The 22,238-nt window shown below is 45.8% G+C and overlaps 1 protein-coding gene across 1 annotated transcript in view; it reads right to left on the bottom strand.

Annotated features, from left to right (window-relative positions):
• The window catches only part of LOC119461419 (sodium-coupled monocarboxylate transporter 2), a 50,969-nt gene that overhangs the window by 21,227 nt on the left and 7,504 nt on the right, over nt 1-22,238 (bottom strand). Inside the window, exons 5-9 of the mRNA XM_037722716.2 lie at nt 19,743-19,810; nt 16,722-16,802; nt 13,199-13,272; nt 8,899-9,039; nt 2,294-2,423 (exon numbers count right to left, since the gene is read on the bottom strand). Of these exons, the coding sequence (XP_037578644.1) occupies nt 2,294-2,423; nt 8,899-9,039; nt 13,199-13,272; nt 16,722-16,802; nt 19,743-19,810 (494 nt within the window). The remainder of the gene's footprint in view (nt 1-2,293; nt 2,424-8,898; nt 9,040-13,198; nt 13,273-16,721; nt 16,803-19,742; nt 19,811-22,238) is intronic.

Here is a 22,238-nt window from a genome sequence, read left to right on the forward strand (position 1 = left end):
CCGCCGGTTCGTGTGCACGCTAACGGACTTCGGCTGACGAGGCGCAGGTACTACATGTCTTCTTATTTATTATAATATAAGTAAAATATCGCAATATGTTAGGCATAACATTACAAGCCAACAAAACAGTGAAAGCAAACGGGTCTAGCTGATATCTAGTTGGCATTAGGGATGACAACCAATGGTCTGTTAGAATTGCAAATCGGGTACCAAAAGAAAGCAAGCGCAGTCGAGCACGGCAGTGGACAAGTTCACGTGACAATATTAGAAAATTTGCATCTATAAAATGGGGTCATGTGGTGCAAGGCACGCGTAATTAACGATCGCTGAGAGACGCTTTTGTCATGCAGTGTACATAAGCAGGCTGATGAAGATGCAGGTAGAATTAAATGAAAAAAAGCATATGCTTTTGCAGCTTCACCGTAGTGTGGTGTCTTCTAGCATGCCCTCTGCAAATTACAGCGGCTGCTTCCGAAATTTCCGTACGTACATTTGCGTCTTTGATTTCCGAAGGCGCAAATGACACATGACAGGCTTCACGAAGCAGTGCGAACTCAAAATATAGCTTGCTATAGCATGCTAGAGAAAATAACACAGCGCGTTGGAGAAATGAACAGGAATCTCACATTATTACAATAAAACCTGAAGCAATTTTTTTCAGTCAGTGAAACAAAAGTGCGCATATAAAACGACATTATGTTTAATGACTTACTAATCAAAATCGTAATATCTTTCAAAATATTAGGAGTGCTTTTCACTGAGCATAACATATGGTATGGGATGAACATATCGAGTACATAACATCGAAGGCTTTTAGCATCACAGAAGTGACGTAAACTACTAAACAGGTCTAATCGACGGATGTGAAAATACTTCTGCATAATGCCTTGTTCCATTCGCATCTTCAATACTCTAATGTAGTACGAGAAAAAATAGCCCACCGATACTTTATAAAAATCAGACATCTAAGTAAAAGATGGTAAAAACTATATGTAAATCACTTACAATTACACTAGGTGAAATGTTCAATAAACAATGTATATTTCATGAGTCATGTTTAAAGTACCGTTTAATCGTGAGAGTACAAAATAAAAAAGGAAATTTCTGGTATTTCACACAATTTATTACTAATAAAAAGAGCAAATATTATCGTGTAACATATGCAGTGCAAACAGTTTCCTACTATAATAAAGACGAAAATTTAAACCAATGCATGTTAGAACACACGTCATCACAGGTACATTGTCTGCCATAAACATGCAGCCACCGCACTCACGGTGCTTAAGAAAGAAATGAAAAAACGTATTTCTGAGCGCTAGTTAGACCGCTCGCTCTGCATAGCTTCTGTTTAAATGTATTACCGTATACAGATCTGGTTATCCTTGCGTATGTAGTGCGTTCTATGCAATATTTTAACAGCGAGCTGTTTAATCCGGGCGTAATATTTCAACCGCGAACAGAAAATGTGGTCCGATCCTGGCAGTGTACAGAAAGGGTCCAAGCGCAATGGCACATACGCATGTGAACTAGCGAAACTCAGCCTGGCTACGTCTAGCTAAGCATGGTTAGGACTACTTAAGCTTAGTCAGTCTTGGATAGCCAAACGACAACCAATCAATAGCTAATCAATAATAAACCAATATTCAATAAATTCCGGAAAATGATGGGAGTGACTAAGTATTACTTAGCCTAACCCAAATACGTGGCCAAGACCTTGCGATAGCCAATCGATGGCCAATCAATAGGTAATCAATAATCTATCAATAATTATTAAATTTCGTAAAATGCTGGGGATTACTTGGTAGTGCTTAGCCTAGCCCAAATAAGTGGGCAATACCTTGGGACAGCCAATCAATAGCCAATCAATAAGTAATCAATAATGTATCATTAATCAATAAATTCTGGAAAAGCATAACCCGTAAGGCCAGGACCAGCTCGGTGCCGATCAGCTCCGCTGTTTCTTTAGCCTTGCGGGACTGGTGCAAGCTGTGCAATTTTTTTGGAACTTATTAGACAAGTTATATTTATGCTTATGCTGAGTCCTCTGATAGCAGACTATTTATTATGAACCATTCCCTTGTTTATTTTTATTATCCAGTGTATTGTCCGCGAAACACAACAGACAATTAAAAGATTCTCAAGTACTATTTGTTTCAATGCACTGGTAAGGGGAGGGCTGTAAAATCCATTTCAACCTGCATTTTTCTACCACCTTTTTCCGTAAAGAAACTGAAGTCATTATACTGAGGTGAAAAGGCTCGACTACCTATTTGAATGAAGCACTGTGGTTTACCTGGTCTGCCTTGCGGATGTCACCGGTGAGTCTGGGATCACAGCTCCCGTACACGGCATACAGGGTCAGCCCCGACAACACGGCCATCGTTACGTTAAGTGCCATGCCCGGAATGTTTAGCATCAGTGCTCTGGAAAAATCACAAACTCTTCAGCGTCCACTGTAACTAGACATATGTTTAGCACTTATCAGAGCTATGCAATGTTTTACTGCACGTGTAATGAAGCAGACTCGGGCGCCCCTGTGTACGTGCCGACTGAAGAGGAAGACGAAGGACCGTGCCGTGATCGCGAGGGAACCCCGTGCTACGAACAGCCCTTGCAGTGCTTCCCTGTATACCTAGCGTTCTTGGAACGTTATCGACGACAATAAACCTCGTCGCATTTGGTGCAGGTTGCTGGGATCCTTCGCGTCGTCCAGGAGCTCCGCCCTCGAATCCTGCCAACACCAACACGATCACCCTGCACTATGCCTGATCCAGCCACTTCGTTGTCTGCACCACCGGCTGCCACTGTCGTCTGCGCCGGCGTCCCTCTTCGTCGCGACCCACCCATTTTCAGTGGGACCACCGAACATGACGTGGAAGACTGGCTCTCATCGTACGAACGTGCAAGTGCTCATAACAAATGGGACGACCAGTCTAAGCTGTCCCACGTGTCTTTCTACCTCGCCGACGTAGCCAAACTGTGGTTCTTCAACCACGAATCAGACTTTTCAAGCTGGTCAGCATTTAACACCCTGTTTGCCAACGTGTTTGATCACCCCGCTGTGCGTAAGCTACGCGCTGAACAGCGTCTGCACCAGGGCGCACAACATCCTGGAGAGACATTCACTAGCTACATCGAGGGTGTTCTCGATTTGTGCAAGCAGGTAAATCCCAGCATGTCAGAGGATGACAAGATCAACCATATCCTCAAGGGCATCGAGGACGGCGCATTCCAGATGCGGCTGGCAAAAATCCCAACGAGCGTATCCGTCCTTAGCATAACCAAAGCTTTGACGAGCTGCGCCGCCAACGTTCCATCGCCTGCCAGAACATTCAGCACGCCGATTCCTTCTCGAGCATCGCGGCTTCTACCGACCTTCTGCCCAACTCGACCCTATCGCAGCATATCAAAGATCTTATTCGTGAAGAGGTGGCCAGGCAGCTATCGCTGCTGCCTCACAGCGACGCACCTACGGCCGCTTTGACTCCACGCTACAGCAAGCCACCCGGAATAAGATATCGGAAGCGCTTCCTGCAGCTCCTACAACCCCCCCCCCCAACCAATCCTATGAGTATACCGCAGTCCTATACCGACTTTACCAATCACCCTACGTCACTGCCGCTCAGTGACGTTGTGGTGGTTGCACGGCTACCTCCCCCGACAGCTTCCTTTTTATCGCCCATGCATCCGGCTTCATTTCCAGTTGAACGACCATCACCGCAGTTTTTTCGTCCAACCGTGACGTGGCGCACTCCCGACAACCGCCCTATCTGCTTCGCCTGTGGCATTGCTGGTCATGTGGCGCGCTTCTGTCGCCGCCGCGCCCCCAACAACGCGTACCACCTTTGAAACGCCCACCTACGCACCACAATACGCCGCCGCGTCTCCATTTTCATCCAGACGCCTTGACACTGATCGCCGATCAAAACCTCGTCGTTCCCCTTCCCCTCGTCGGCGTTCGATTTCGCCCTGCGTCGTCGAGCTCCCACTGAAGAGGGAAACTGACTGGTGCAGTTCCTGAGGCAAGAACTGCAAATACATCTACTTTCTCAAGACCTCCATCTTCGCCGCCAAATGTTATTACCGTTTTTGTAGAGGGAGTACCCGCAGTTGCGCTAGTCGATGCCGGAGCCGCCGTTTCAGTCATTCATGAGACCCTTTGTCGCAAACTCCGAAAAGTGACTACAGCTCCCTCTGGCCTGGTGTTCGCCACTGCCAGCGCGCAGCGAATTCACCCTCCCGCGGTATGCACGGCCCGTGTCATCATCAACGAAGTTCTGTACATAATTTAGTGTTTCGTGCTACCATCGTGCTCTCACGACCTCATCCTTGGTTGAGATTTCCTGTCACGTCATCATGCTGCCATTGACTGTCCGCGTGCAGAAGTGTCGCTTTTACCACTTATGAATCACTGCTGACCGGCTCTCCTCACGTTGCCGATAAACTCATTGTTGATGCCGACACAACCATACCCCCTGAGTCGTCGATGGCTGTTGTCCTGTCGTCTGCTGCCGACTAAGACGCCACTGTAGTGTTCATGCCGTCCGATGTGTTTGCTCAGCGCAAGGGCATCGTTCTTCCGTTTGCCGTGCTCACTATAACATCTGGATCAACTGTGATGCTGGTCACCAACTACTACCAGTACCCGATCAGCCTACTGCGTGGAGAGACCCTAGGATACTTGCAGGCGGTCGACTACGTTGACGATCTCGATGTTCCTACCGACTCCCACCGTTGTTACGTTGACGCCATCGCTTCTGTCTCACTCATCGTCGTCTTCAATGGGTTTTGACAACGCCATCGACCCTGCTCTTTCCCCATCTCATCGCAACCAACTTCTCGCTCTCCTTCACAAGTTTGTTTCTTCTTTCGACTGCCATCAGAGGTCATTGGGCCGTGCTACCGGTGTTTCTCACACCATCGACACCGGTTCCCACTCACCCTTGCGACAGCGCCCATATCGTGTCTCGGCCAAAGAGCACCGAGTCATCACGCAGCAAGTGGACGACATGCTCAAACGTGAAGTCATCCGTCCTTCTCAAAGTCCTTGGTCTTCACCTGCCGTATTGGTAAGAAAAAAAGATGGCTCCATTCGCTTTTGTGTAGACTACAGACGCCTAAACAAGATAATAAGAAAAGACGTTTATCCACTGCCTCGAATCGATGACGCTCTCGACTGCTTGCAGGCGTAGAATATTTCTCTTCCTTGTATCCCGGGTACTGGCAAGTTCCAATGGCCGAACCCGACCGCCCGAAAACTGCATTCGTTACACCCGATGGCCTCTGCGAGTTTAACGTCATGCCCTTCGGGTTGTGCAACGCGCCTGCTACTTTTGAGCGTATGATCGATACTATCCTTCGCGGCCACAAATGGAAGACATGTCTATGCTACCTCGATGACATCGTCGTCTTCTCAACCGATTTTCCGACACACCTTGCTCGCCTGCATGACATTCTGACCTGTCTCGCCTCTGCCGGCCTACAGCTCAACCTCAAAAAGTGCCGTTTTGCTGCAAGTAAGCTAACCATGTTGGGTCACGTAGTCTCAAAAGACGGCGTCCTCCAGGACCCAGACAAGCTCCGCGCCGTTGCAGACTTCCCAACACCCACGTCTATCAAAACCCTCAGAAGTTTTATTGGCGTATGTTCCTATTTTCGTCGCTTCGTACGCAACTTCGCATCCATCATGGCGCCCTTGACAAGTTTACTTTCCGCCAGTAACGGCATAGCAGTGTGGCCACCTGAAGAGGATGCGGCATTTTAGCAGTTGCGCCACTTGTTGACCTCACCACCGATTCTTCGCCACTACGACCCTGCTGTTCCTACGGAAGTCCACACTGACGCCAGCGGAGTTGGCCTTGGTGCGGTCTTAGCGCAACGGCAAGCTGGCTATGAATACGTCGTCGCTTATGCTAGCCGTACTCTAAATAAAGCAGAATTAAATTACTCAGTGACAGAAAAGGAGTGCCTAGCGATCATCTGGGCAATCAGCACGCTGATCCCCCAAGCGATCATGCCGGCGTCCTCAAAACTTACACGAGGTAGCGTCAGCGGTATTATTGGCGAGGCATGTACAACTTTGTGCAAAAGTACATTCAGGCTTGTACTACTTGCCAACAGGGCAAGACACCTACGCACTGTTTCACAGGACCGTTGCAGCCGCTACCACGCCCGTCTCGTCCGTTTGACCGCGTCGGCATCGACCTCTACGGCCCGCTTCCATGTAGCGGGTGTGGAATTCGGTGGATTATTGTCGGCGTAGATCATCTTACTCGCTACGCTGAGACTGCAGCTCTGCCGGCAGCGACCGCCCGTGAAGTTGGGTTTTTCATCCTTCGCAATTTTGTTCTTCGCCACGGTGCTCCCCGAGAACTACTGAGTAACAGGGGCCGTGTCTTCTTGTCGGAGGGTGTCGAATCCCTCCTCGCTGAGTGCAGGATCATTCACCGAAAATCGACGGCATACCATTCCCAAACCAACGGCCTGACCGAGCGGTTCAATCGCACATTTGGCGACATGTTGCGGATGTATATTTCATCCGATCACTCCAACCGGGACACCGTACTCCCCTTTGTCAAATTCGCATATAACACCGCGACGCAAGCGACTACCGGCTTTTCCCCCTTTTTCCTTGTGTATGGCCGTGAGCCTTCCTGCCCTTTGGACACCATACTGCTGTACCAACCTGACGCCGCAGAGTACACTCCGCTTTCCGAAGTCGCCAAGTATGCTGAAGATTGCCGTCAGCTGGCACGTTCACCGGTCAACTACATCGTTGAGCCTCTCACAGTGTCACCAGACCTGCGTAGTTGTGGGTGAGAGACAGTACATGTCAACCGCCTGAAACCGTATTACGACCCACTCATCTTCTCTGCGCCCTGTATCGCCAGGATGGCTACGCTTCGCTTCCAGGGCATTGTAATGAAGCAGAGGCGCCCCTGTGTACGTGCCGACTGAAGAGGAAGACGAAGGACCGTGCCGTGATCGCCAGGGAACCTCGTGCTACGAACAGCTCTTGCACTGCCTCCCTGTATACCTAGCGTTCTTGCAACGTTATCGACGACAATAAACCTCGTCGCAGACGTAACACTGTAATATGAAGCGAATTATTGATACCATTTCGGAAATGGACATCCATAGGGATGCATCCGTATCCTGGTCTCTCAGCAACTGAGAATGCAGAATAATATTGTTTAGTGCTTTTCAGTGGTGCTTGCAAAAATTTTTAAAATGACAGAAACTGGTATAAAAAGCCACCTAGGCTCTTGGACGATGAGTGCGATAAACAACTACAGCCCTTTCAACACACAAACAAATGTACAGCTTCCCGTATTTTTTGCTATATCACTCGAGCCTCCATCACGGGTATTTTTTTGGGCCTCAAGCACTCACCTGTGCAAGAATCTTCTAATGCGACGTTCCGTTCTCGCGCGATACAGCCAAAAATGCGGGAGGCTGTACTTTTCATTACGTATGGAAATAATATAGGCTTGTAATTTTTAATAGTCTGCATAGTTATGTCACTAATAGAAGTGCATACGCACTCTTACGGGAGGCAATATTCACTCAGGGGCACTGTATTATTTCGTGAATAGTGGTTAGAGTAAAAATAGAGCACGAAAATGCATATTTTAGTAACAAAACATTTTCTAAGTCAGAAACGAAGCCTTTCCTGTAGTTTTTTTTTTATGGTTTACAAGATGCTGCGTAACGCAGCACTTTGCGTAAATGATACGTGATATGCACAAAGCATATCACGTATCGAAAAATGGGTAAACCAAGCACAATAAAAAAATGTGTTGCGTCAGGCTGCTGTCATGAATATTCTTGCTTCCGTTTATTTGATTGTGTGAGTAAATAACAAAAACAAGAAAGAAAGGATCGTTAATTCTCTGACATTGGTGCAAATCGAAGCTTAAATTTTCAATGCTTGTTTGCCCGTTGGTTTTTGGGAGAAAGACTCCGCAATTATTTCATATTTGTCTTAAAAGTCAAGCCTTTGTTGAAGCCTGCTTCACAAGCTACAAGAAATTGTTGCGTTTGGGAAAATATTTGTATCAAATGCAGAGCTCTGTGAGGCAGTTGATTACATTGATTACATCACTGAGGTAAGCAAAATTCCAATTGGCCGAGCGTGGCTATTCTAAGAGACACGTTATTAACAGTAAAGCATAGAGAAGCTAAGGTGATAGTAATAATACCAAAATAATTCCTCTTGGCTCTGAAAATACTTGTTGATATCGATGTTTACTGCGCAATATGTTAGCTTTCGCGCCCAACAGTTACGCACAGCATTGAATTTTGCCGAAAATGCGCGTTGATCATAAGTTGGGAATGCCATAATTTTATTTAATTTTTATTATTCAGATGCCAGTTCTTGAACAAATAAAAACATTTCTTCAAGTCGTGAAGCTCCCATAGTGTCTAATATTTTTTACAGTTTTCTCTGATGTTCCCTACACGCTTTTATTGTGCATTCTCCGAAAACTTTACCTTCGTGTACCGGTATGGTACGGGAGTGAAGAGACTTTTATAAAATTATGAAAATAGTAAGGGTACGATTATCGGGCATCTACTCTTAGTTTTCCCCATGTGTCCTCTGTTGACCACTGCTACGAAACATAATTTCAGTTGTCTTGCGAACGTACGAGAGGCTGATATGTTAATGATACATGATAAGGATCCGCATGGGCACACTGAGGTCTGATTCAGTACAGGAGGACGAACGCGTTGAATTTTGTTTGTAGGCTCTTGCGGCTCAGTTGGCTTCACAACTTATCAATTGCGGCTACTTAATGCTAATAGTGCAGAAATATTATGGCTTATCAATGCACAGCAATAATTCTAAGGTAATGATTTAGCCATGGAGGTCAAAATACTGAAAAAGGAAAAGCTCACTTGCGGGCACCCTTCAGTGATCCTATACTCGAGTAGCGTTGAGCCTGCGTCTGATTGGCGCAGTACATGCCCATCCAGGTGATAGTCCAGCCGAAAACCATGGTCCACGTCGTATACGTCTCATATGGGCTTACGCTAAAGCTGTAAAAGAGGAGTCATGATGTATAGTGTAAATCATACAGACACCACGCCTCAAAATTTTGATTCTACAGCAACAATTAATAAATCGGACAGCACTGCTTTCACAGCCACCGATTTTTTAACACGAAAGTGTTTTATGCCGGGGTCCACCAAGACTTCACTGACGTATTTCCGTCACGGAAATACGTCATAGAACATAACACAAAGAAAGAAACCAGAAGAAAAAGTTCCACAAACATGCAAAATTTGGAAATCGAACCCACGACCTCTCGGTCCGCGACGATAGATCGCCGAGCGTTTAACCCATTGCGCCACAAACGCATTTGCAGAGAGCTACACAGACGCGCCTTATATATCTAACACTCCTCCGTGTACCCGCGCTCTTGCTCGGGGCGGTACCGCCGCCTACGAGCAGAAAAGAGAAGTACTGCATTATGACACTAACGCGCACCGACAGTGAACGCTTCGGTGGTCTCAGCACTATGACGCCTCGATGCCAGCATTCGAAGGGACGCTGGCATCAAGAAGCACTACCAACGCCACCTAGGTGGCGTTCACCGTACTCAGCACAGCGGAGCGTGGCCTCCGCAATTAGCTCTGAAAATGTTTCTGAAGTTGATCGCGGAGGCTGCAATTACGACGCGCTGTACGCGCTGATTTGACTCGGTGACGATTATAAAATCATCCAGAGCACGATCATCTCTATAATCATCCAGAGCACGATACTTCATACCCGTGCGGATTTTTGTCCATTTCACCATGCAGTGTATCTCATCAGCACCCTACATATACAGGCTGTTCCACATAACTTGTGCTAAAATGTAAAAATATGAGAGTGCACGCAGCTGGACAGAACCGAGGTAATGTTGTGTGCAATCACTCGGAGCAATTCAGACTATTTTGCGGCGTAGCTGTTTATGTCTGGGGTCCCGTGAAATTTTCGTGTGCGCAAGCAAAAACATCGGTTTTGTGGGCAGGTCCCGGAGATTGTGCAGAAAGGGTCTTAACGCAATGTAACATACCCCTGTGGATTCCGGGAGATGGGCTCCGGGATCTGTAACGCGCCCTTCAACTACCCTTGTCACACCTGGGACCCAAAGAGGTCACAGGCACAAGCGTAAGAACATATTTTTTTATTAATGCTATTGACAAGCATCAAAACGAAGGAGTTATAGAACCTAAAGAAGAATAGGCTACACAGTGTACACAATAAAATTAAGAAAAGTGTACACAATAAAATTAAAAAAGGGAATGGCTAAAAAAGTCGAGTTTAGTGGTGTTAGTATATAAATGGTATTCGTAAATTGTGTCTTAGATCGGATCTTAGCCGAAAAGGCCGACCCGCGTCGGCCATGTCTACGCTAGCACTACCCTCTCATTGTCGGCGTTCCAAGCGCTTGCGTATCTAGTTTGTTTTCCTTCCGCTCTCCCGCGTTGGCGGTGCCGTCGAAGTGTCACGCGTGTCTAGTTTCCTCCGGCTCCTCGGGGCGGCGGTCACGTTGTCCACGCAAATGTATATAAACAACCAGACATAGAAATTGTCGTTCTACATTTTGAATTTCACTTTCCTTCTGTTGTCGTAATGGGAGGCCGCGTATAGACCGTACTCCCGATGAGCAACGCACCTACGAAGAGCGACGTCCCGCATGCGCTTGGCGTTTTGTGCACGATCTCCAGCGATGGTGTTTGCCACCCACCGGCGATGATTGCATTTTCGTCTCTGTTCCTGTCGTCTCTCTTCGTTGGCGCGTTCCTCCTCGGGAGTCCGGACTACACGCGAATATTATGGAAAAATATAATCATAGCAAGACAATAAATGCGGTCGCACCTTGGTTAAAAATTCTGTACCACCTCTGTGTCGTGTGCTAACCAGTTTCGCTGGTTATCCATCTTCACATGGTAGAATGGCTCATTATATTTGCATTTTGTTTAATTACATAATTAGTTAATATTAAATAATTAACTTCTCATCTATTATAATCAGAGCACAATTCTCAATCAGAAAATTGTCGGCCATCATGAAAAATTCCCAATCCATCTCTCTGTTGCTGACTTTCTATCTTTGCTACTCATCGCTGCTTCTTTCTGATTAGCTCTAAGCGACGATAAACATCACATTGGTTCTGTCCAGCTACGTGGCTCTCATTAATATATTTAAATTTTGGCCCACGTTACGTGGAGCACCCAGCATACATAGTCACAACGCGACGTTTTATGCTCTGCCTCGCCCGCCGTGGTTGCTCAGTGACTATGGTGTTGGGCTGCTGAGCACGAGGTTGCGGGATCGAATCCCGGCCACGGCGGCCGCATTTCGATGGGGGCGAAATGCGAAAACACCCGTGTACTTAGATTTAGGTGCACGTTACAGAACCCCAGGTGGTAGAAATTTGCGGAGTCCCCCACTATGGCGTGCCTCATAATCAGATCGTGGTTTTGGCACGTAAAACCCCATAATTCTTTTTCTCTGCCTCAATTTGCATGAATGCCTACATTTCTGGTCACAGTGATGGTAGATGACATTGGGTGCTAAGCGAACGTTCGTTGGCACTCGGAGAAGGTTAAAGACAGCATCAAAATAAAAATAAAGGCACGCGATGTCTCAGCCCAGGAATAAGGACACACGTGTTCGCTTAGTAGAGCTTCAAAGTGCCCAGTGCTAGCTCTTGTGTTTAGCTGCAGTAGAGTTTGTCAAATAATCCATATTCTGTCATTATCTCGGAATGTATGAGTTTAAAGTTTTCGAATACTTTGCAAGTATGCTATCTAGGGACCTGACACATATTTGTATTCAGCTATAGTCCATTAACTGCCCGTAAAGCACGTACAGATAAAATTCAAGCCTTCGTGCAAGTGCTGTCGTATAGGAATTTCGCAGAAAGGCACATAGACTACTTTACCATATCTTATTATGCGTATGTATATTCCTGCTTCTTGGCTGTGTGTGACACGTGGCATGCTATATACTATTCATCACTCGGGGCACTGTGAGCAAGGAAGCTCTGTTAGACAGGTCAATCGCGTAAGAAGCTGTAGCGATGACGCTGGATACGTTCACCATTTAACTAATTAAAACTTAGCAATACCTGAAATCAGTCATCTCTACAATGTCCTAAATCAAACCTAAGGTGACACAGGTAAACTAAAAAGAAGATCAGCATAACTTAGGAGAGAACCGAAAACGCATTTAAAGCAGTCGCTAGCCTTCAAGAGAAAGTATTTCATTGTGGCTAAGCAGCGGAAGGAACAGGTTGATAAAGCAGCAAGACAAGGCGATGGCCTAAAAAAACAAGAATTCTTAATGCGCTTCCCAGCAAACTATGCCTAGCGGATATTATGTGCAATGTTATCAAACAATGAGCGCCTCAGAAGATGATTCCGGAGGCAACACAAATTGCCTATCGCCACAATAAAATCATCCAAGACAAGTTAGCGTGTACAAAAGTAAACCCTTAGTTTGCCGTAAACATATCAGCAAGTCCCTGTTCAAGCTTAAGACCTGCAAACGTTCTGAAATTAAAGATATAAAAATTGAAAGTACTGCAAGAGATTACGTGCGTGAAATTAAAATCAACTTTACCTGCGCTAGTGCTACCGTCGTTTATATGCGGAAATGTTTGTTAGGCTAGAAACAATGCATAAGCGAAACAGTAGAGATAACGAATGATAAATTGAACGAACATTGCATGGCCAACGAAAAAAAAAACTTATATAGCAGTCACTGAACTTTTCCATCTGCCAGATGACAATTTTCAAGAACACAAACTTAATATTCTGAAGGCACACTTCCGTTCTACCACAGAAAGAAAAGCGTGACGGCAAAGGCAGTCTGCCACGTGCACAGGATCTGCTGGTGGCCTGCCGGCTTCTCGCATGAGGCAAAGGGTCATTTTCTTAGCCTTCAATGCATTGACAATGCCTCGATGACTTGCTTGTTTTGAGGAGTACTTGATAGGGATATATTGCCTCTGACAAGTGCGCAAAGTGTATCGTAAAAGTTCTTTGAAGTAAAGCTCTTCCACTACGGTACAATAGGTGAGCCATTTCCTGACAAATGCGAATAGTTCCGCGACATGACAGATTATCCGTGGTCAAAATGTCTGCAAGTATCGTAATAATAATTCCAGCCTACTAAAGCATCAATCACAGCCACGTTGCTTACTTAGTGAATATTAAGCGGCCTCCATCGCTTGCGATTTGCCACATAGCACTGAAGCCTCCTAAGTGGTGCACACCCTGAAACAGAAATGAAGAGACATTTAGAATAAGGTTTCATAAAAAACACTTATAAATAGCCTAACCTACGCAACACTGGAGCATATTCCTAGGCTGCCTTGCCCTAATGACAAGAAATACAAGATAAAATTTCTTTAATGTGCCTGCGAAGTGCAAAGAAATTTAATATTTGGATTAAGCTGAACTTGTGTTAATGTTAATCAAGATCGAAGTATTTCCTTCCGTCAGAGAAACTACCAATTTTGTAAATCACAAGAGTTCAGGACAAGAAATACAGGGTTAAGCCCCAAAATCGTCCCTCTTCCTGAGTACTGTACCAGCAGTATTAAAAAAAAAAACACTTTATGACACGCAGTAATAAATACACAAAGAAATAAAATTTTCAGAACTTGTTCGATTAACACGTTGATAGAGAGTCAAGATTTGGCACCAGCCACTCAGTGGTAGCTAACTTTCTTTTAAATTTCGTAATGGCAGAACAGCCTGTCACCAATTCATAGCCTAGTTGGAATACCCATAATAAACTAGCACTCACATTTACAAAATTTGTAGTTTCTCTGACGGAAGGAAATACTTCGATCTTGATTAATAATAACACAAGTTCAGCTTAATCGAAATAATAAATTTCTTTGCACTTCGCAGGCACATTAAAGAAAAAAGTTCGAAGCCATGCTTCCGTAACATTTTGTATTTAAGCCCTTAAGAATATTTATAATTATCTAAGAGAACCCTCTTGAGTGCGTAATGGTACAATCTAACAAGTGTAATGACGGCAACAAAGAGACATGAAATATGTCTCCATAAGCGCTAATTATCATCGCAAATTAAGCCATTATATTAGAATTTCAAGGAGGCAACATTGTGCAAAATATTCCATTCTAAGGTGACAAGGATGAATAAACTCAGGAAAGAAGTCTTTTCGCGTTTGTATACATATACTACACTAGGGTAGGTTACCCAATATGTTCAAATGGAAGTTCCGGATGCAACATATAATGTACCATTCAGAAAGGAAATGCGCAACTAACGGATTGCATAGCATTATGAACTTTATCCTACTCAGCGCCATCTTTTGCGTGCAGCACTGTTATAGGAATGTTTGAAGAACAGCTTTCACATAAAAAGTTGGATGTGACGTTCGCTTATGACGCATCAGGTGATATCTTATCAGCTTAAGCCCCTGCTTCACGTTCCAGGCGAGCCGGTCACGTACAATTCACACTTATATAGGCATCTTAACCACAGATTATATTGAGTAAAGCAATGAAAGGGGCTAGTTGATGCACGTTGATTACGTTGCTCTGAATTTTACACTGTAAATAAAATATAAAAAAGAAGGGAACACGGACGCTAACGGACAAAGCGCAAGCTACCAACTCTTTAGTTTTGTTAGAGAGCACGTTAATATATAAGGGGGAAAAGGGGGGCGGTGTTTAAATGGGTGCGAATGAACTCTGTGATCCTGGCAATCGCGTTGTCACATGACATATCAGTGCCCGGCCCCCTTTGCTTTTTCACTTTGTATATTACCGGCTTCCCAAACAAAAGTAATCAGGTATTAATTTGAGCTTCGTCCGTCTGCGTCTCTCTTCTTTGTTATGTGTTTTTACCACTGTAAAACTCAGCGCAACATAATAATGAACATTACATTGCTATGTCAAATGGGTGATCTGTTGTCTTTGCTTTGGGGTGCCGAGTCGAGAGAGAGCGAGAAACATTTATTTCTATTGAGGTGGGACATCCCCAGGTACAATGGATATAAGGTGGGCTTCACTATACAAGATAGAGCATTAGGGGTATTGTGTGGGGTGAAATAGATTGAAGGGTAAACAGACAAGGGAATGAATTAGCTTGTAGCCACGCGACGGAAGCTTCTCGGTTAATGGAATGGTGTGGTGGGGTCAAATGTTTCCTGCTATGCCTGCAATGTCGTAACATTTTATAGAAGTTCAGTTATCCTATTGGTGCGTTGTATATGTAAGACAGTTCTTCGAATGGCGCCCAGTTAGCGAGATCTCGGAGTACCACATTAGCGCGTTCATTACCGTGGACAGAGGTATGTCCAGACACTACGCACCCTGTGTAAGGGTGTAGAGTGTGATGATGTGAGGATACGGAATTGTAGGGTGTCCCCAATCCTTTTGCCAAAGTCCTCCAGGCGGTTTGCGAATCAATGAAAGTTTTGATGGGTCCGTCCGGTGCCCGGTAAGTTGAAGCATGCCTGATGGCCAGGTTGATCGCAGCCTCTTCCGCCGTGCCACTGTCCACAGTGCTGAGCATGGCCAAAACCCTCATAGTGTCTGTACGACAAGACACAGGGCGCGCCTTTGTGGGTACTGGGCCACTTCGGTATACAGGACTGGTGTGTCTGATGTGCCATTGCCAAAGACTTGGGCCAGGGCTTTTGATCTTGCCTGTCTCAAGCCTTTATGAGGTGCAGGGTGCAAATTACGGGGTGTGCGTGACTTTTGTTTCTAACGCTAAACGCAATAGGTTTGCTTTCTTCTGGTTAGGGTTTCCTCGACGTGGGTATCTCAGCCGCCATGGGACCGATTTCAACGCTTACCTGGGAGGCTTTAGAATTGTCTGTTAAGGTGGCGTTGCGGCAGTTCTAGCACGGTGTTGTTTAGCCCGAGTCGTAGCAGAAACTGCGTGTAAGCATGGTGAGGTAGTCCCAGCACTGCCTTAAGTGTGTTGGAGTGGACGGTGTTTATCTGGTTACTCTCAATTTCACTAAGTTTATGGCTGGGGAGATGGTACGTTATTCTGCTGATTATCAGGGCTTGTACTTTTTGGAATGCATCTTTTTCTAGGAGTCCTTTCAGCAGGTTTGTAAAGCGCTTTGACATATTTGTTATTACGGTAATTTTTTGACGCAGAGGGTGTATGGTACGTGTGGCCTTACCATTGTACTGCATGTGAAGGCCTATTTCGCGGATTCTGCCCTTGGAATGAAGTTTCGCTTCAAATACACTTTGACATCTTGTGGTACATCGGCATTATTGCGTTTTTTTTAAATCCTGAGAATCACGGAGAGCCCTGTCTTAACGATGGAAGAGCCAGCGGCACAACCGCACGCTAAAACAATTAATCATATTATTCATAGAAGACGCGGAAGCATATGCCACCACCCTCACTAAAAACAATTTGCGCAACCTTTGTTATCACCTTAACAACACGCTGAGCGCAACCGAAATTGGTCCCGCTTCCGAGTGCTACTCAACCAAACGCACACCAAAACGCCGACGGGAAATGTCATATTATTGCGGACGAAGAAGCAAACCAAACATTTCTCATGAGGGACTTCAATTATTGCAAGCTAAGCGAATGAGAAAGCCGCGTAAACTGCATGGCACACATCAGACGCTTCTGCTGCATATCAAAGTGCGTGGAAGCACGCCTATTCTTCAGGCTCTTCGCTTCCATCTGAAGTGCAGTGTTGTACTCACAGATGCAATGACCATGATGTAGGCGACATATATGAGGACCACTTGGACGACGTCAGTCCACACCACTGCTTTGATACCACCCTGGACAAAATCGTGAGCATAAAAATAAGATAAAGTCATTCACAAAGGGATACCATGGACACCGTTGATTGTATCACACATGAAACACTACTAGCAAAAAAAAATAAAATAAGAATACTCGGTATGTTGACTTTCATGCACTATAGAGCAAATACTATAGGGGCGAACGGAAAACCCGCATTGCATTTTCTGATAACGGGCACACCGCGACTGAATGTTGCACTCATGCGAAGGCTAGCCGACTTATGTGCCACGCTAAGCGATGTGGATAAATTGTATTTATACTGCATATTTTATTATGGGGTCCTTTTGAATATGAATAATTATCCAGTTTATAGGGAAATAAACAAAACAGCAGTTTAGATCCTGATGAAAAGAGATAAAATGACCACGAGAAAATGAAAAAGACTCAAGCACAGGAAATAAAACTTGCTATAATAGCAACTTGACGGGATTCCTGCCCCTGTTATTCTGGCGCAGTGTCAGCAAACAGTGAGGAAACAAACACATGCATATCATTTCAAGAAAGACTGACAAAAAAATCACATCTATAAGCATGCAGGATACGCGTAATTACGTGGCGTGTACTTGTACAAATTCTAGAAGAAAAAAAACTGAATTGACGCAATATATTACTCCTGTGCAGTGCTCTTAGAATGATGCTAGTCACAGCATTTCTATAAAAATGACGTACACTATGGTAACTGACTTGCCTGACTTACCTATTTACATTGTTCCTTGGGGTTTGCAATCTTAAAATAGTTCAATAAGTATAGTTAATTGATGCACTCCGCGTTCGAAACACAGAGGCTGATTATCGCCAACAAGAATATGTTGCAAACGATTATCACCTCCATGGCGTTGTGTTCAAAAATTTCTAAAACGCTTGACACTCCGCATATTCACATTGGCATAAATGTGGTAAAAAAAGTCGCAGTTTCACCCGGAAGGCGAACCACCAATTGCGATATTTGAAGCTAAACATTTCGACAGAATTACCTGTCTTAAAACCAATTGCGATAGCAAATTATTAGAGCTATACGGAGTAAGGATAGTAGATTTATCAGCTGTATAAACTTGGACATTCAGCAGCACCAGTAACGCGCAGAACTGTTGTCGACGCCGTCGGCGTTTTGCCCGCGTTCGCACCGAACGCGCGTGGAGTTTTGATATAAATGGTTCTTGAGGGAAAGGGAAAGGTTGGCGCTATCTTCTGCAGCCCTTGAGGGAGCACGGCTCTATTGGCGCTGAGCCGTGCTCCCTCAAGGGCTGCAGAAGATAGCGCCAACCTTTCCCTTTCCCTCAAGAACCACTTACCGAGCACGGCTCAGCGCCATCGCACCGAACGCGCGTGGAGTTTTTATATAAATACGTATTTGGTGCCGCAGCTAAACATCGCCTCCCCTCCCTCCCTCCCTCCCTCCCGTCCCCCCACAGCCATTTGCGCGACGGAGAAAGTTGCGTTTGCTCTCTATATATGGAAAGGAGGAAAGAGACGCTTAATTCTGCGGGTCTTCAGGGAGCCCGGCGCAAAACGCGCGTTTGCTCTCCGACGTGCGTTCGCTCCCCGCGAAAGCGCGCGTCCCTCGCGCCCTTTCACTCGCACATACAGCGTCCGGAGCGCGGCGACGATTTCATCGCCGTTGACGTCATACGGAACCTCACGGCGACGGCGACGGCAGAAATCTGGTTCGGAGTGTCCATATAATTGCTATCGTAATAAAAAAAAACACTTAACCTTGCACTCGGCCGCGCAACGCTTGAAACAGCGAAGCTGGTCGATTGTAGCCCAGCATTTTCCGGAAGTGCACGCGAACTTTTCATATTATTACTCATGATGATGATCATTTCTTTTCGCGCGTCTCGGACTTACGGCCGTCACTGCGCGTTGCACAGCGCAGCTTGCAACGCCGACACCGCGTTCCAAGAGACCCGCTCCGTGAACGCGTCTCTCTCTCTCTCTCCCACTCTCATAGCGCGCAAAACCTCCTCACCTCGTAGAGCACGAGCGTACGAACGCGCCAGCTGTTGACGAAGACGATGCTCGAACGCAATCATTGGTTCGCATAAATGCATGTTCTGGAGGCGCGGCTGTATAGCCTAGTGGTTACGACGCTCGCCTGGGGACCGTGGGGCATGGGCGCGAATCCCGCCTCTGCAAGAAATGTTTTTTAGGGGCGAAGCTCCTTATAGCGGCACCCGTTCGTCCCGTCGTAGTAGTAGTAGTGTGTAACCAGTCTGAGAAAAATGAGAAAAAAAAATTCCGAAGTTGTGTCCGTAGCGCGGAATCGAACCAGGGACCCCTCGCTTCCGAGCGCGCTGCGTTAGCCCACTACGCCACGAAGCGGACATTGGACAAACGCACCACGATGGCTATAAATACCAACATTAACGAAAGGCCGCGTTTCTAGCGCGTTTCTAACGCGTTTGTGCTAGCGCGTTACGGCCCGTGTAAGAAGCTGGTGTAAGACGCTGTGGCCTCTCCACCTTACCTTCAACGCGTTTCGAACGCGCTGCCCAAAGCGGTGGCAAGTCAAGTTCAAGTCGAGGAGCGTTTATGAATACGGGGGGTATACTCTCTCAGCAGTCATGTGATGGCGTCGGCAAACGCGGTGCACGTTCCGGCATGTGTAAATGGCTGCGTAAGACGCTGTGGCCGCTCCCCCTTACTAGAGAGTACTGCACGTTTCTAACGCGTTTGTGCTAGCGTCCCCATAAGCGGGAGATCCGATGATTCCCTCCGGAGCTTCGCCCACTCATCATCATTCACCTCGTGGATATGCTGTGATTTTTTTCTTTCTTGGTAGGTTCTTGGCTACACACCACAAATTACGGCTGGCTTAAACAGCTTTGCTTTAAAACACGCGAAATAATAGAAAATCAGGTTCCCAGATTATCCCATAATCGCCATTCTTAGGACTGTGATAATATCGCACTTACTATTGATGTGTAGAATGTGCAGACGGCGCCATTCAAGAGTATGGAAGACCATACCGGGAAACCAGTCACTGCAGAATAAATATTTAAAAGAATAAAACACAGTTCCATTTAGAGCTACGCATTCTCCATGCCATGACGAGAACGCTGATGGGATCGTAATCGTGCTTGGTCCTTTCACTAGATAAATTAAGCCACCACTAAAGTATTCTCTGGGTAAGTCGCTCTTTGGCACCTAACGTTGCAACCTCCTTAAGCTCTTCTACGGATACAGCAAAGTGGACAGTTACCTCAGCTTAGCCTATTTCAATATTTTGACAATTTCCACTGACATCCTGAATTTTTTTGTGAAATGCTGTTCATCACTTGCAAAGATCTCATTTTGAACTGTCTCACATAAATCATAAAGATAATGACATAAGGAAGGTGTCACAAGTACCTATTCAATAATTATTTATTTACAATAGACTGCATGCATATAGACTAAACAAGTCAGAATTTATACATATTGACAATACGTATAATAACGCAGGTTAACAATAAAGCGCATGTTAGACAAGTAACAATCATAATAACACATATCGAAAGTAGACACTTTAGCTCATAAAATCAATGCAAACATATCGCGACGAAACAGTGAAAGACCCGCCGTGGTTGCTCAGTGGCTATGGTGTTGGGCTGCTGAGCACGAGGTCGCGGGATCGAATCCCGGCCTGGGCGGCCGCATTTCGATGGCAGCGAAATGCAAGAACACCCGTGTACTTAGATTTAGGTGCACGTTAAAGAACCCCAGGTGGTCCAAATTTCCGGAGTCCCCCACTACGGCGTGCCTCATAATCAGATCGTGGTTTTGGCACGTAAAACCCCATAACTAAATTATTAATTTAAAACAGTGAAAGAGCACAATTATTTCCCAAAAAGTATATCAGTAGACAAAATTTGTTTGTTACACTTAAAAAATATGAGCGACTAAGGACACGATGAAAATATAAAGAACAATGCACTATAACGTGCGTGCTTGTACAATATTCAACTACGTACGGTAGCAGCAACACAAACAATTCAAAATATTACCCTAAAGGAGAAGCACTGATAGCGATAGCAAGGTATTACACAACTCCAAGAAGTAAAGTTCGTAGTTATTAGCCAGTAAACATTCACTTACTAATAAAGTCACCAAACATGGTGTCACGCGCATACCCCCTCGATTACCGCAAACGCTCGCTGTAACAACGATAACGTGATAAAGAGCGCCAACAGGGGAAAATGAACGCCTCTGCTGCCTTTCCTTTTTACGTGTCTCTGAAACTTGAAAATGCGCGACCTTCAGAGCTACAGACGCGGACGCAAACAGGGCACTTGCAGCCACCAGCCATCTCGGCTCGTCAAACTGTTGGCCTCGCCGGATATTAGAGAGGTTTAGGGTGTTTGGCAATCCACTATCTGCAGGCGTAAATTTTCAGTGCAAATTTTCGGCATACAATTACGCCACTGCCGAAAATTTTCATCAGCAGAGAAATTAAAGTGTCCTTGGTAACTGCAGTATTAGCTCGGTGCTTTTCTAGTTCAGCTCTGCTCCAACAGGTGGCGCCATCACTCCGGCTGATTGCGTTTATGCCCCCAATTACCCGTTATTTCGCCCGTTTACAGGAATACAGGACACGCTAAAGCTCTCCAATACTTCCAAGGTAGCGCGTGGGCGAGGCACGACCGGGCTAGAGGAGCAGACTCGCGCTCACCTCCTCCCACCCTCACATTGCGAGCGCTTTATTATCACGCGATCTCCATCATTGATCGTGTTTCAAGCCATAATCCTTCTCGACTCACCCTCACAGGCTTCCCATCGCACTTACAGCATACGAGGTGAGGGGCGTGATAGGAGCTTATCGCACTTGACTTTATAAGGAACCTCACGGCGATCGCGAAAGCGAATTTTCGCCTGGGGTGTCCGGGCGCTGTCACGAAAGCAAACTGGTGGTAGCGTTGTCCTTCGAATGCGCTATTTCGAAAGACAGCAGCGTCCAGCCACAGTAAGGAAAGTTCAAGAAAGCTTCGTTTAAATAACAACAGCCAGGAATTCTTGAACCTTGTAAAAAGCCTACTTTAGGATAATTTAGATATAGATGAGGAGCCCTGCAAAATTCGGCTTTGGAAATACGACTGGGGACGTCACGAAAAGCTCGCCAAAATGGTTGTTTTTGATATTGACATCGAAAGGAAAAACAGCACAATTGCTGTACCTGGAAGTGAGGCATGACCTAAACCACGACTCCTCGGCATAACCTCCTGAATATTGGGGTCCATGCTGCTGAGTAACGCGGATAACGCTGCAGCCGCGGAATGCCGCGACGAGACGTTTACTAGTGGAAGACACTCGGACTAACGTGTGGCTACGCTAGCCAATTTGAGCGCCCTCGGTGCGCTGGAAAAATTCAGGCGAGGTGTGCTTCGACTTATTTTACAGTGACACCACTAGGTGCAGGTATCGTCTGCCTTATA

The sequence above is a fragment of the Dermacentor silvarum genome, chromosome 8 (assembly GCF_013339745.2).
Source record: "Dermacentor silvarum isolate Dsil-2018 chromosome 8, BIME_Dsil_1.4, whole genome shotgun sequence".
Taxonomy (NCBI): domain Eukaryota; kingdom Metazoa; phylum Arthropoda; class Arachnida; order Ixodida; family Ixodidae; genus Dermacentor; species Dermacentor silvarum.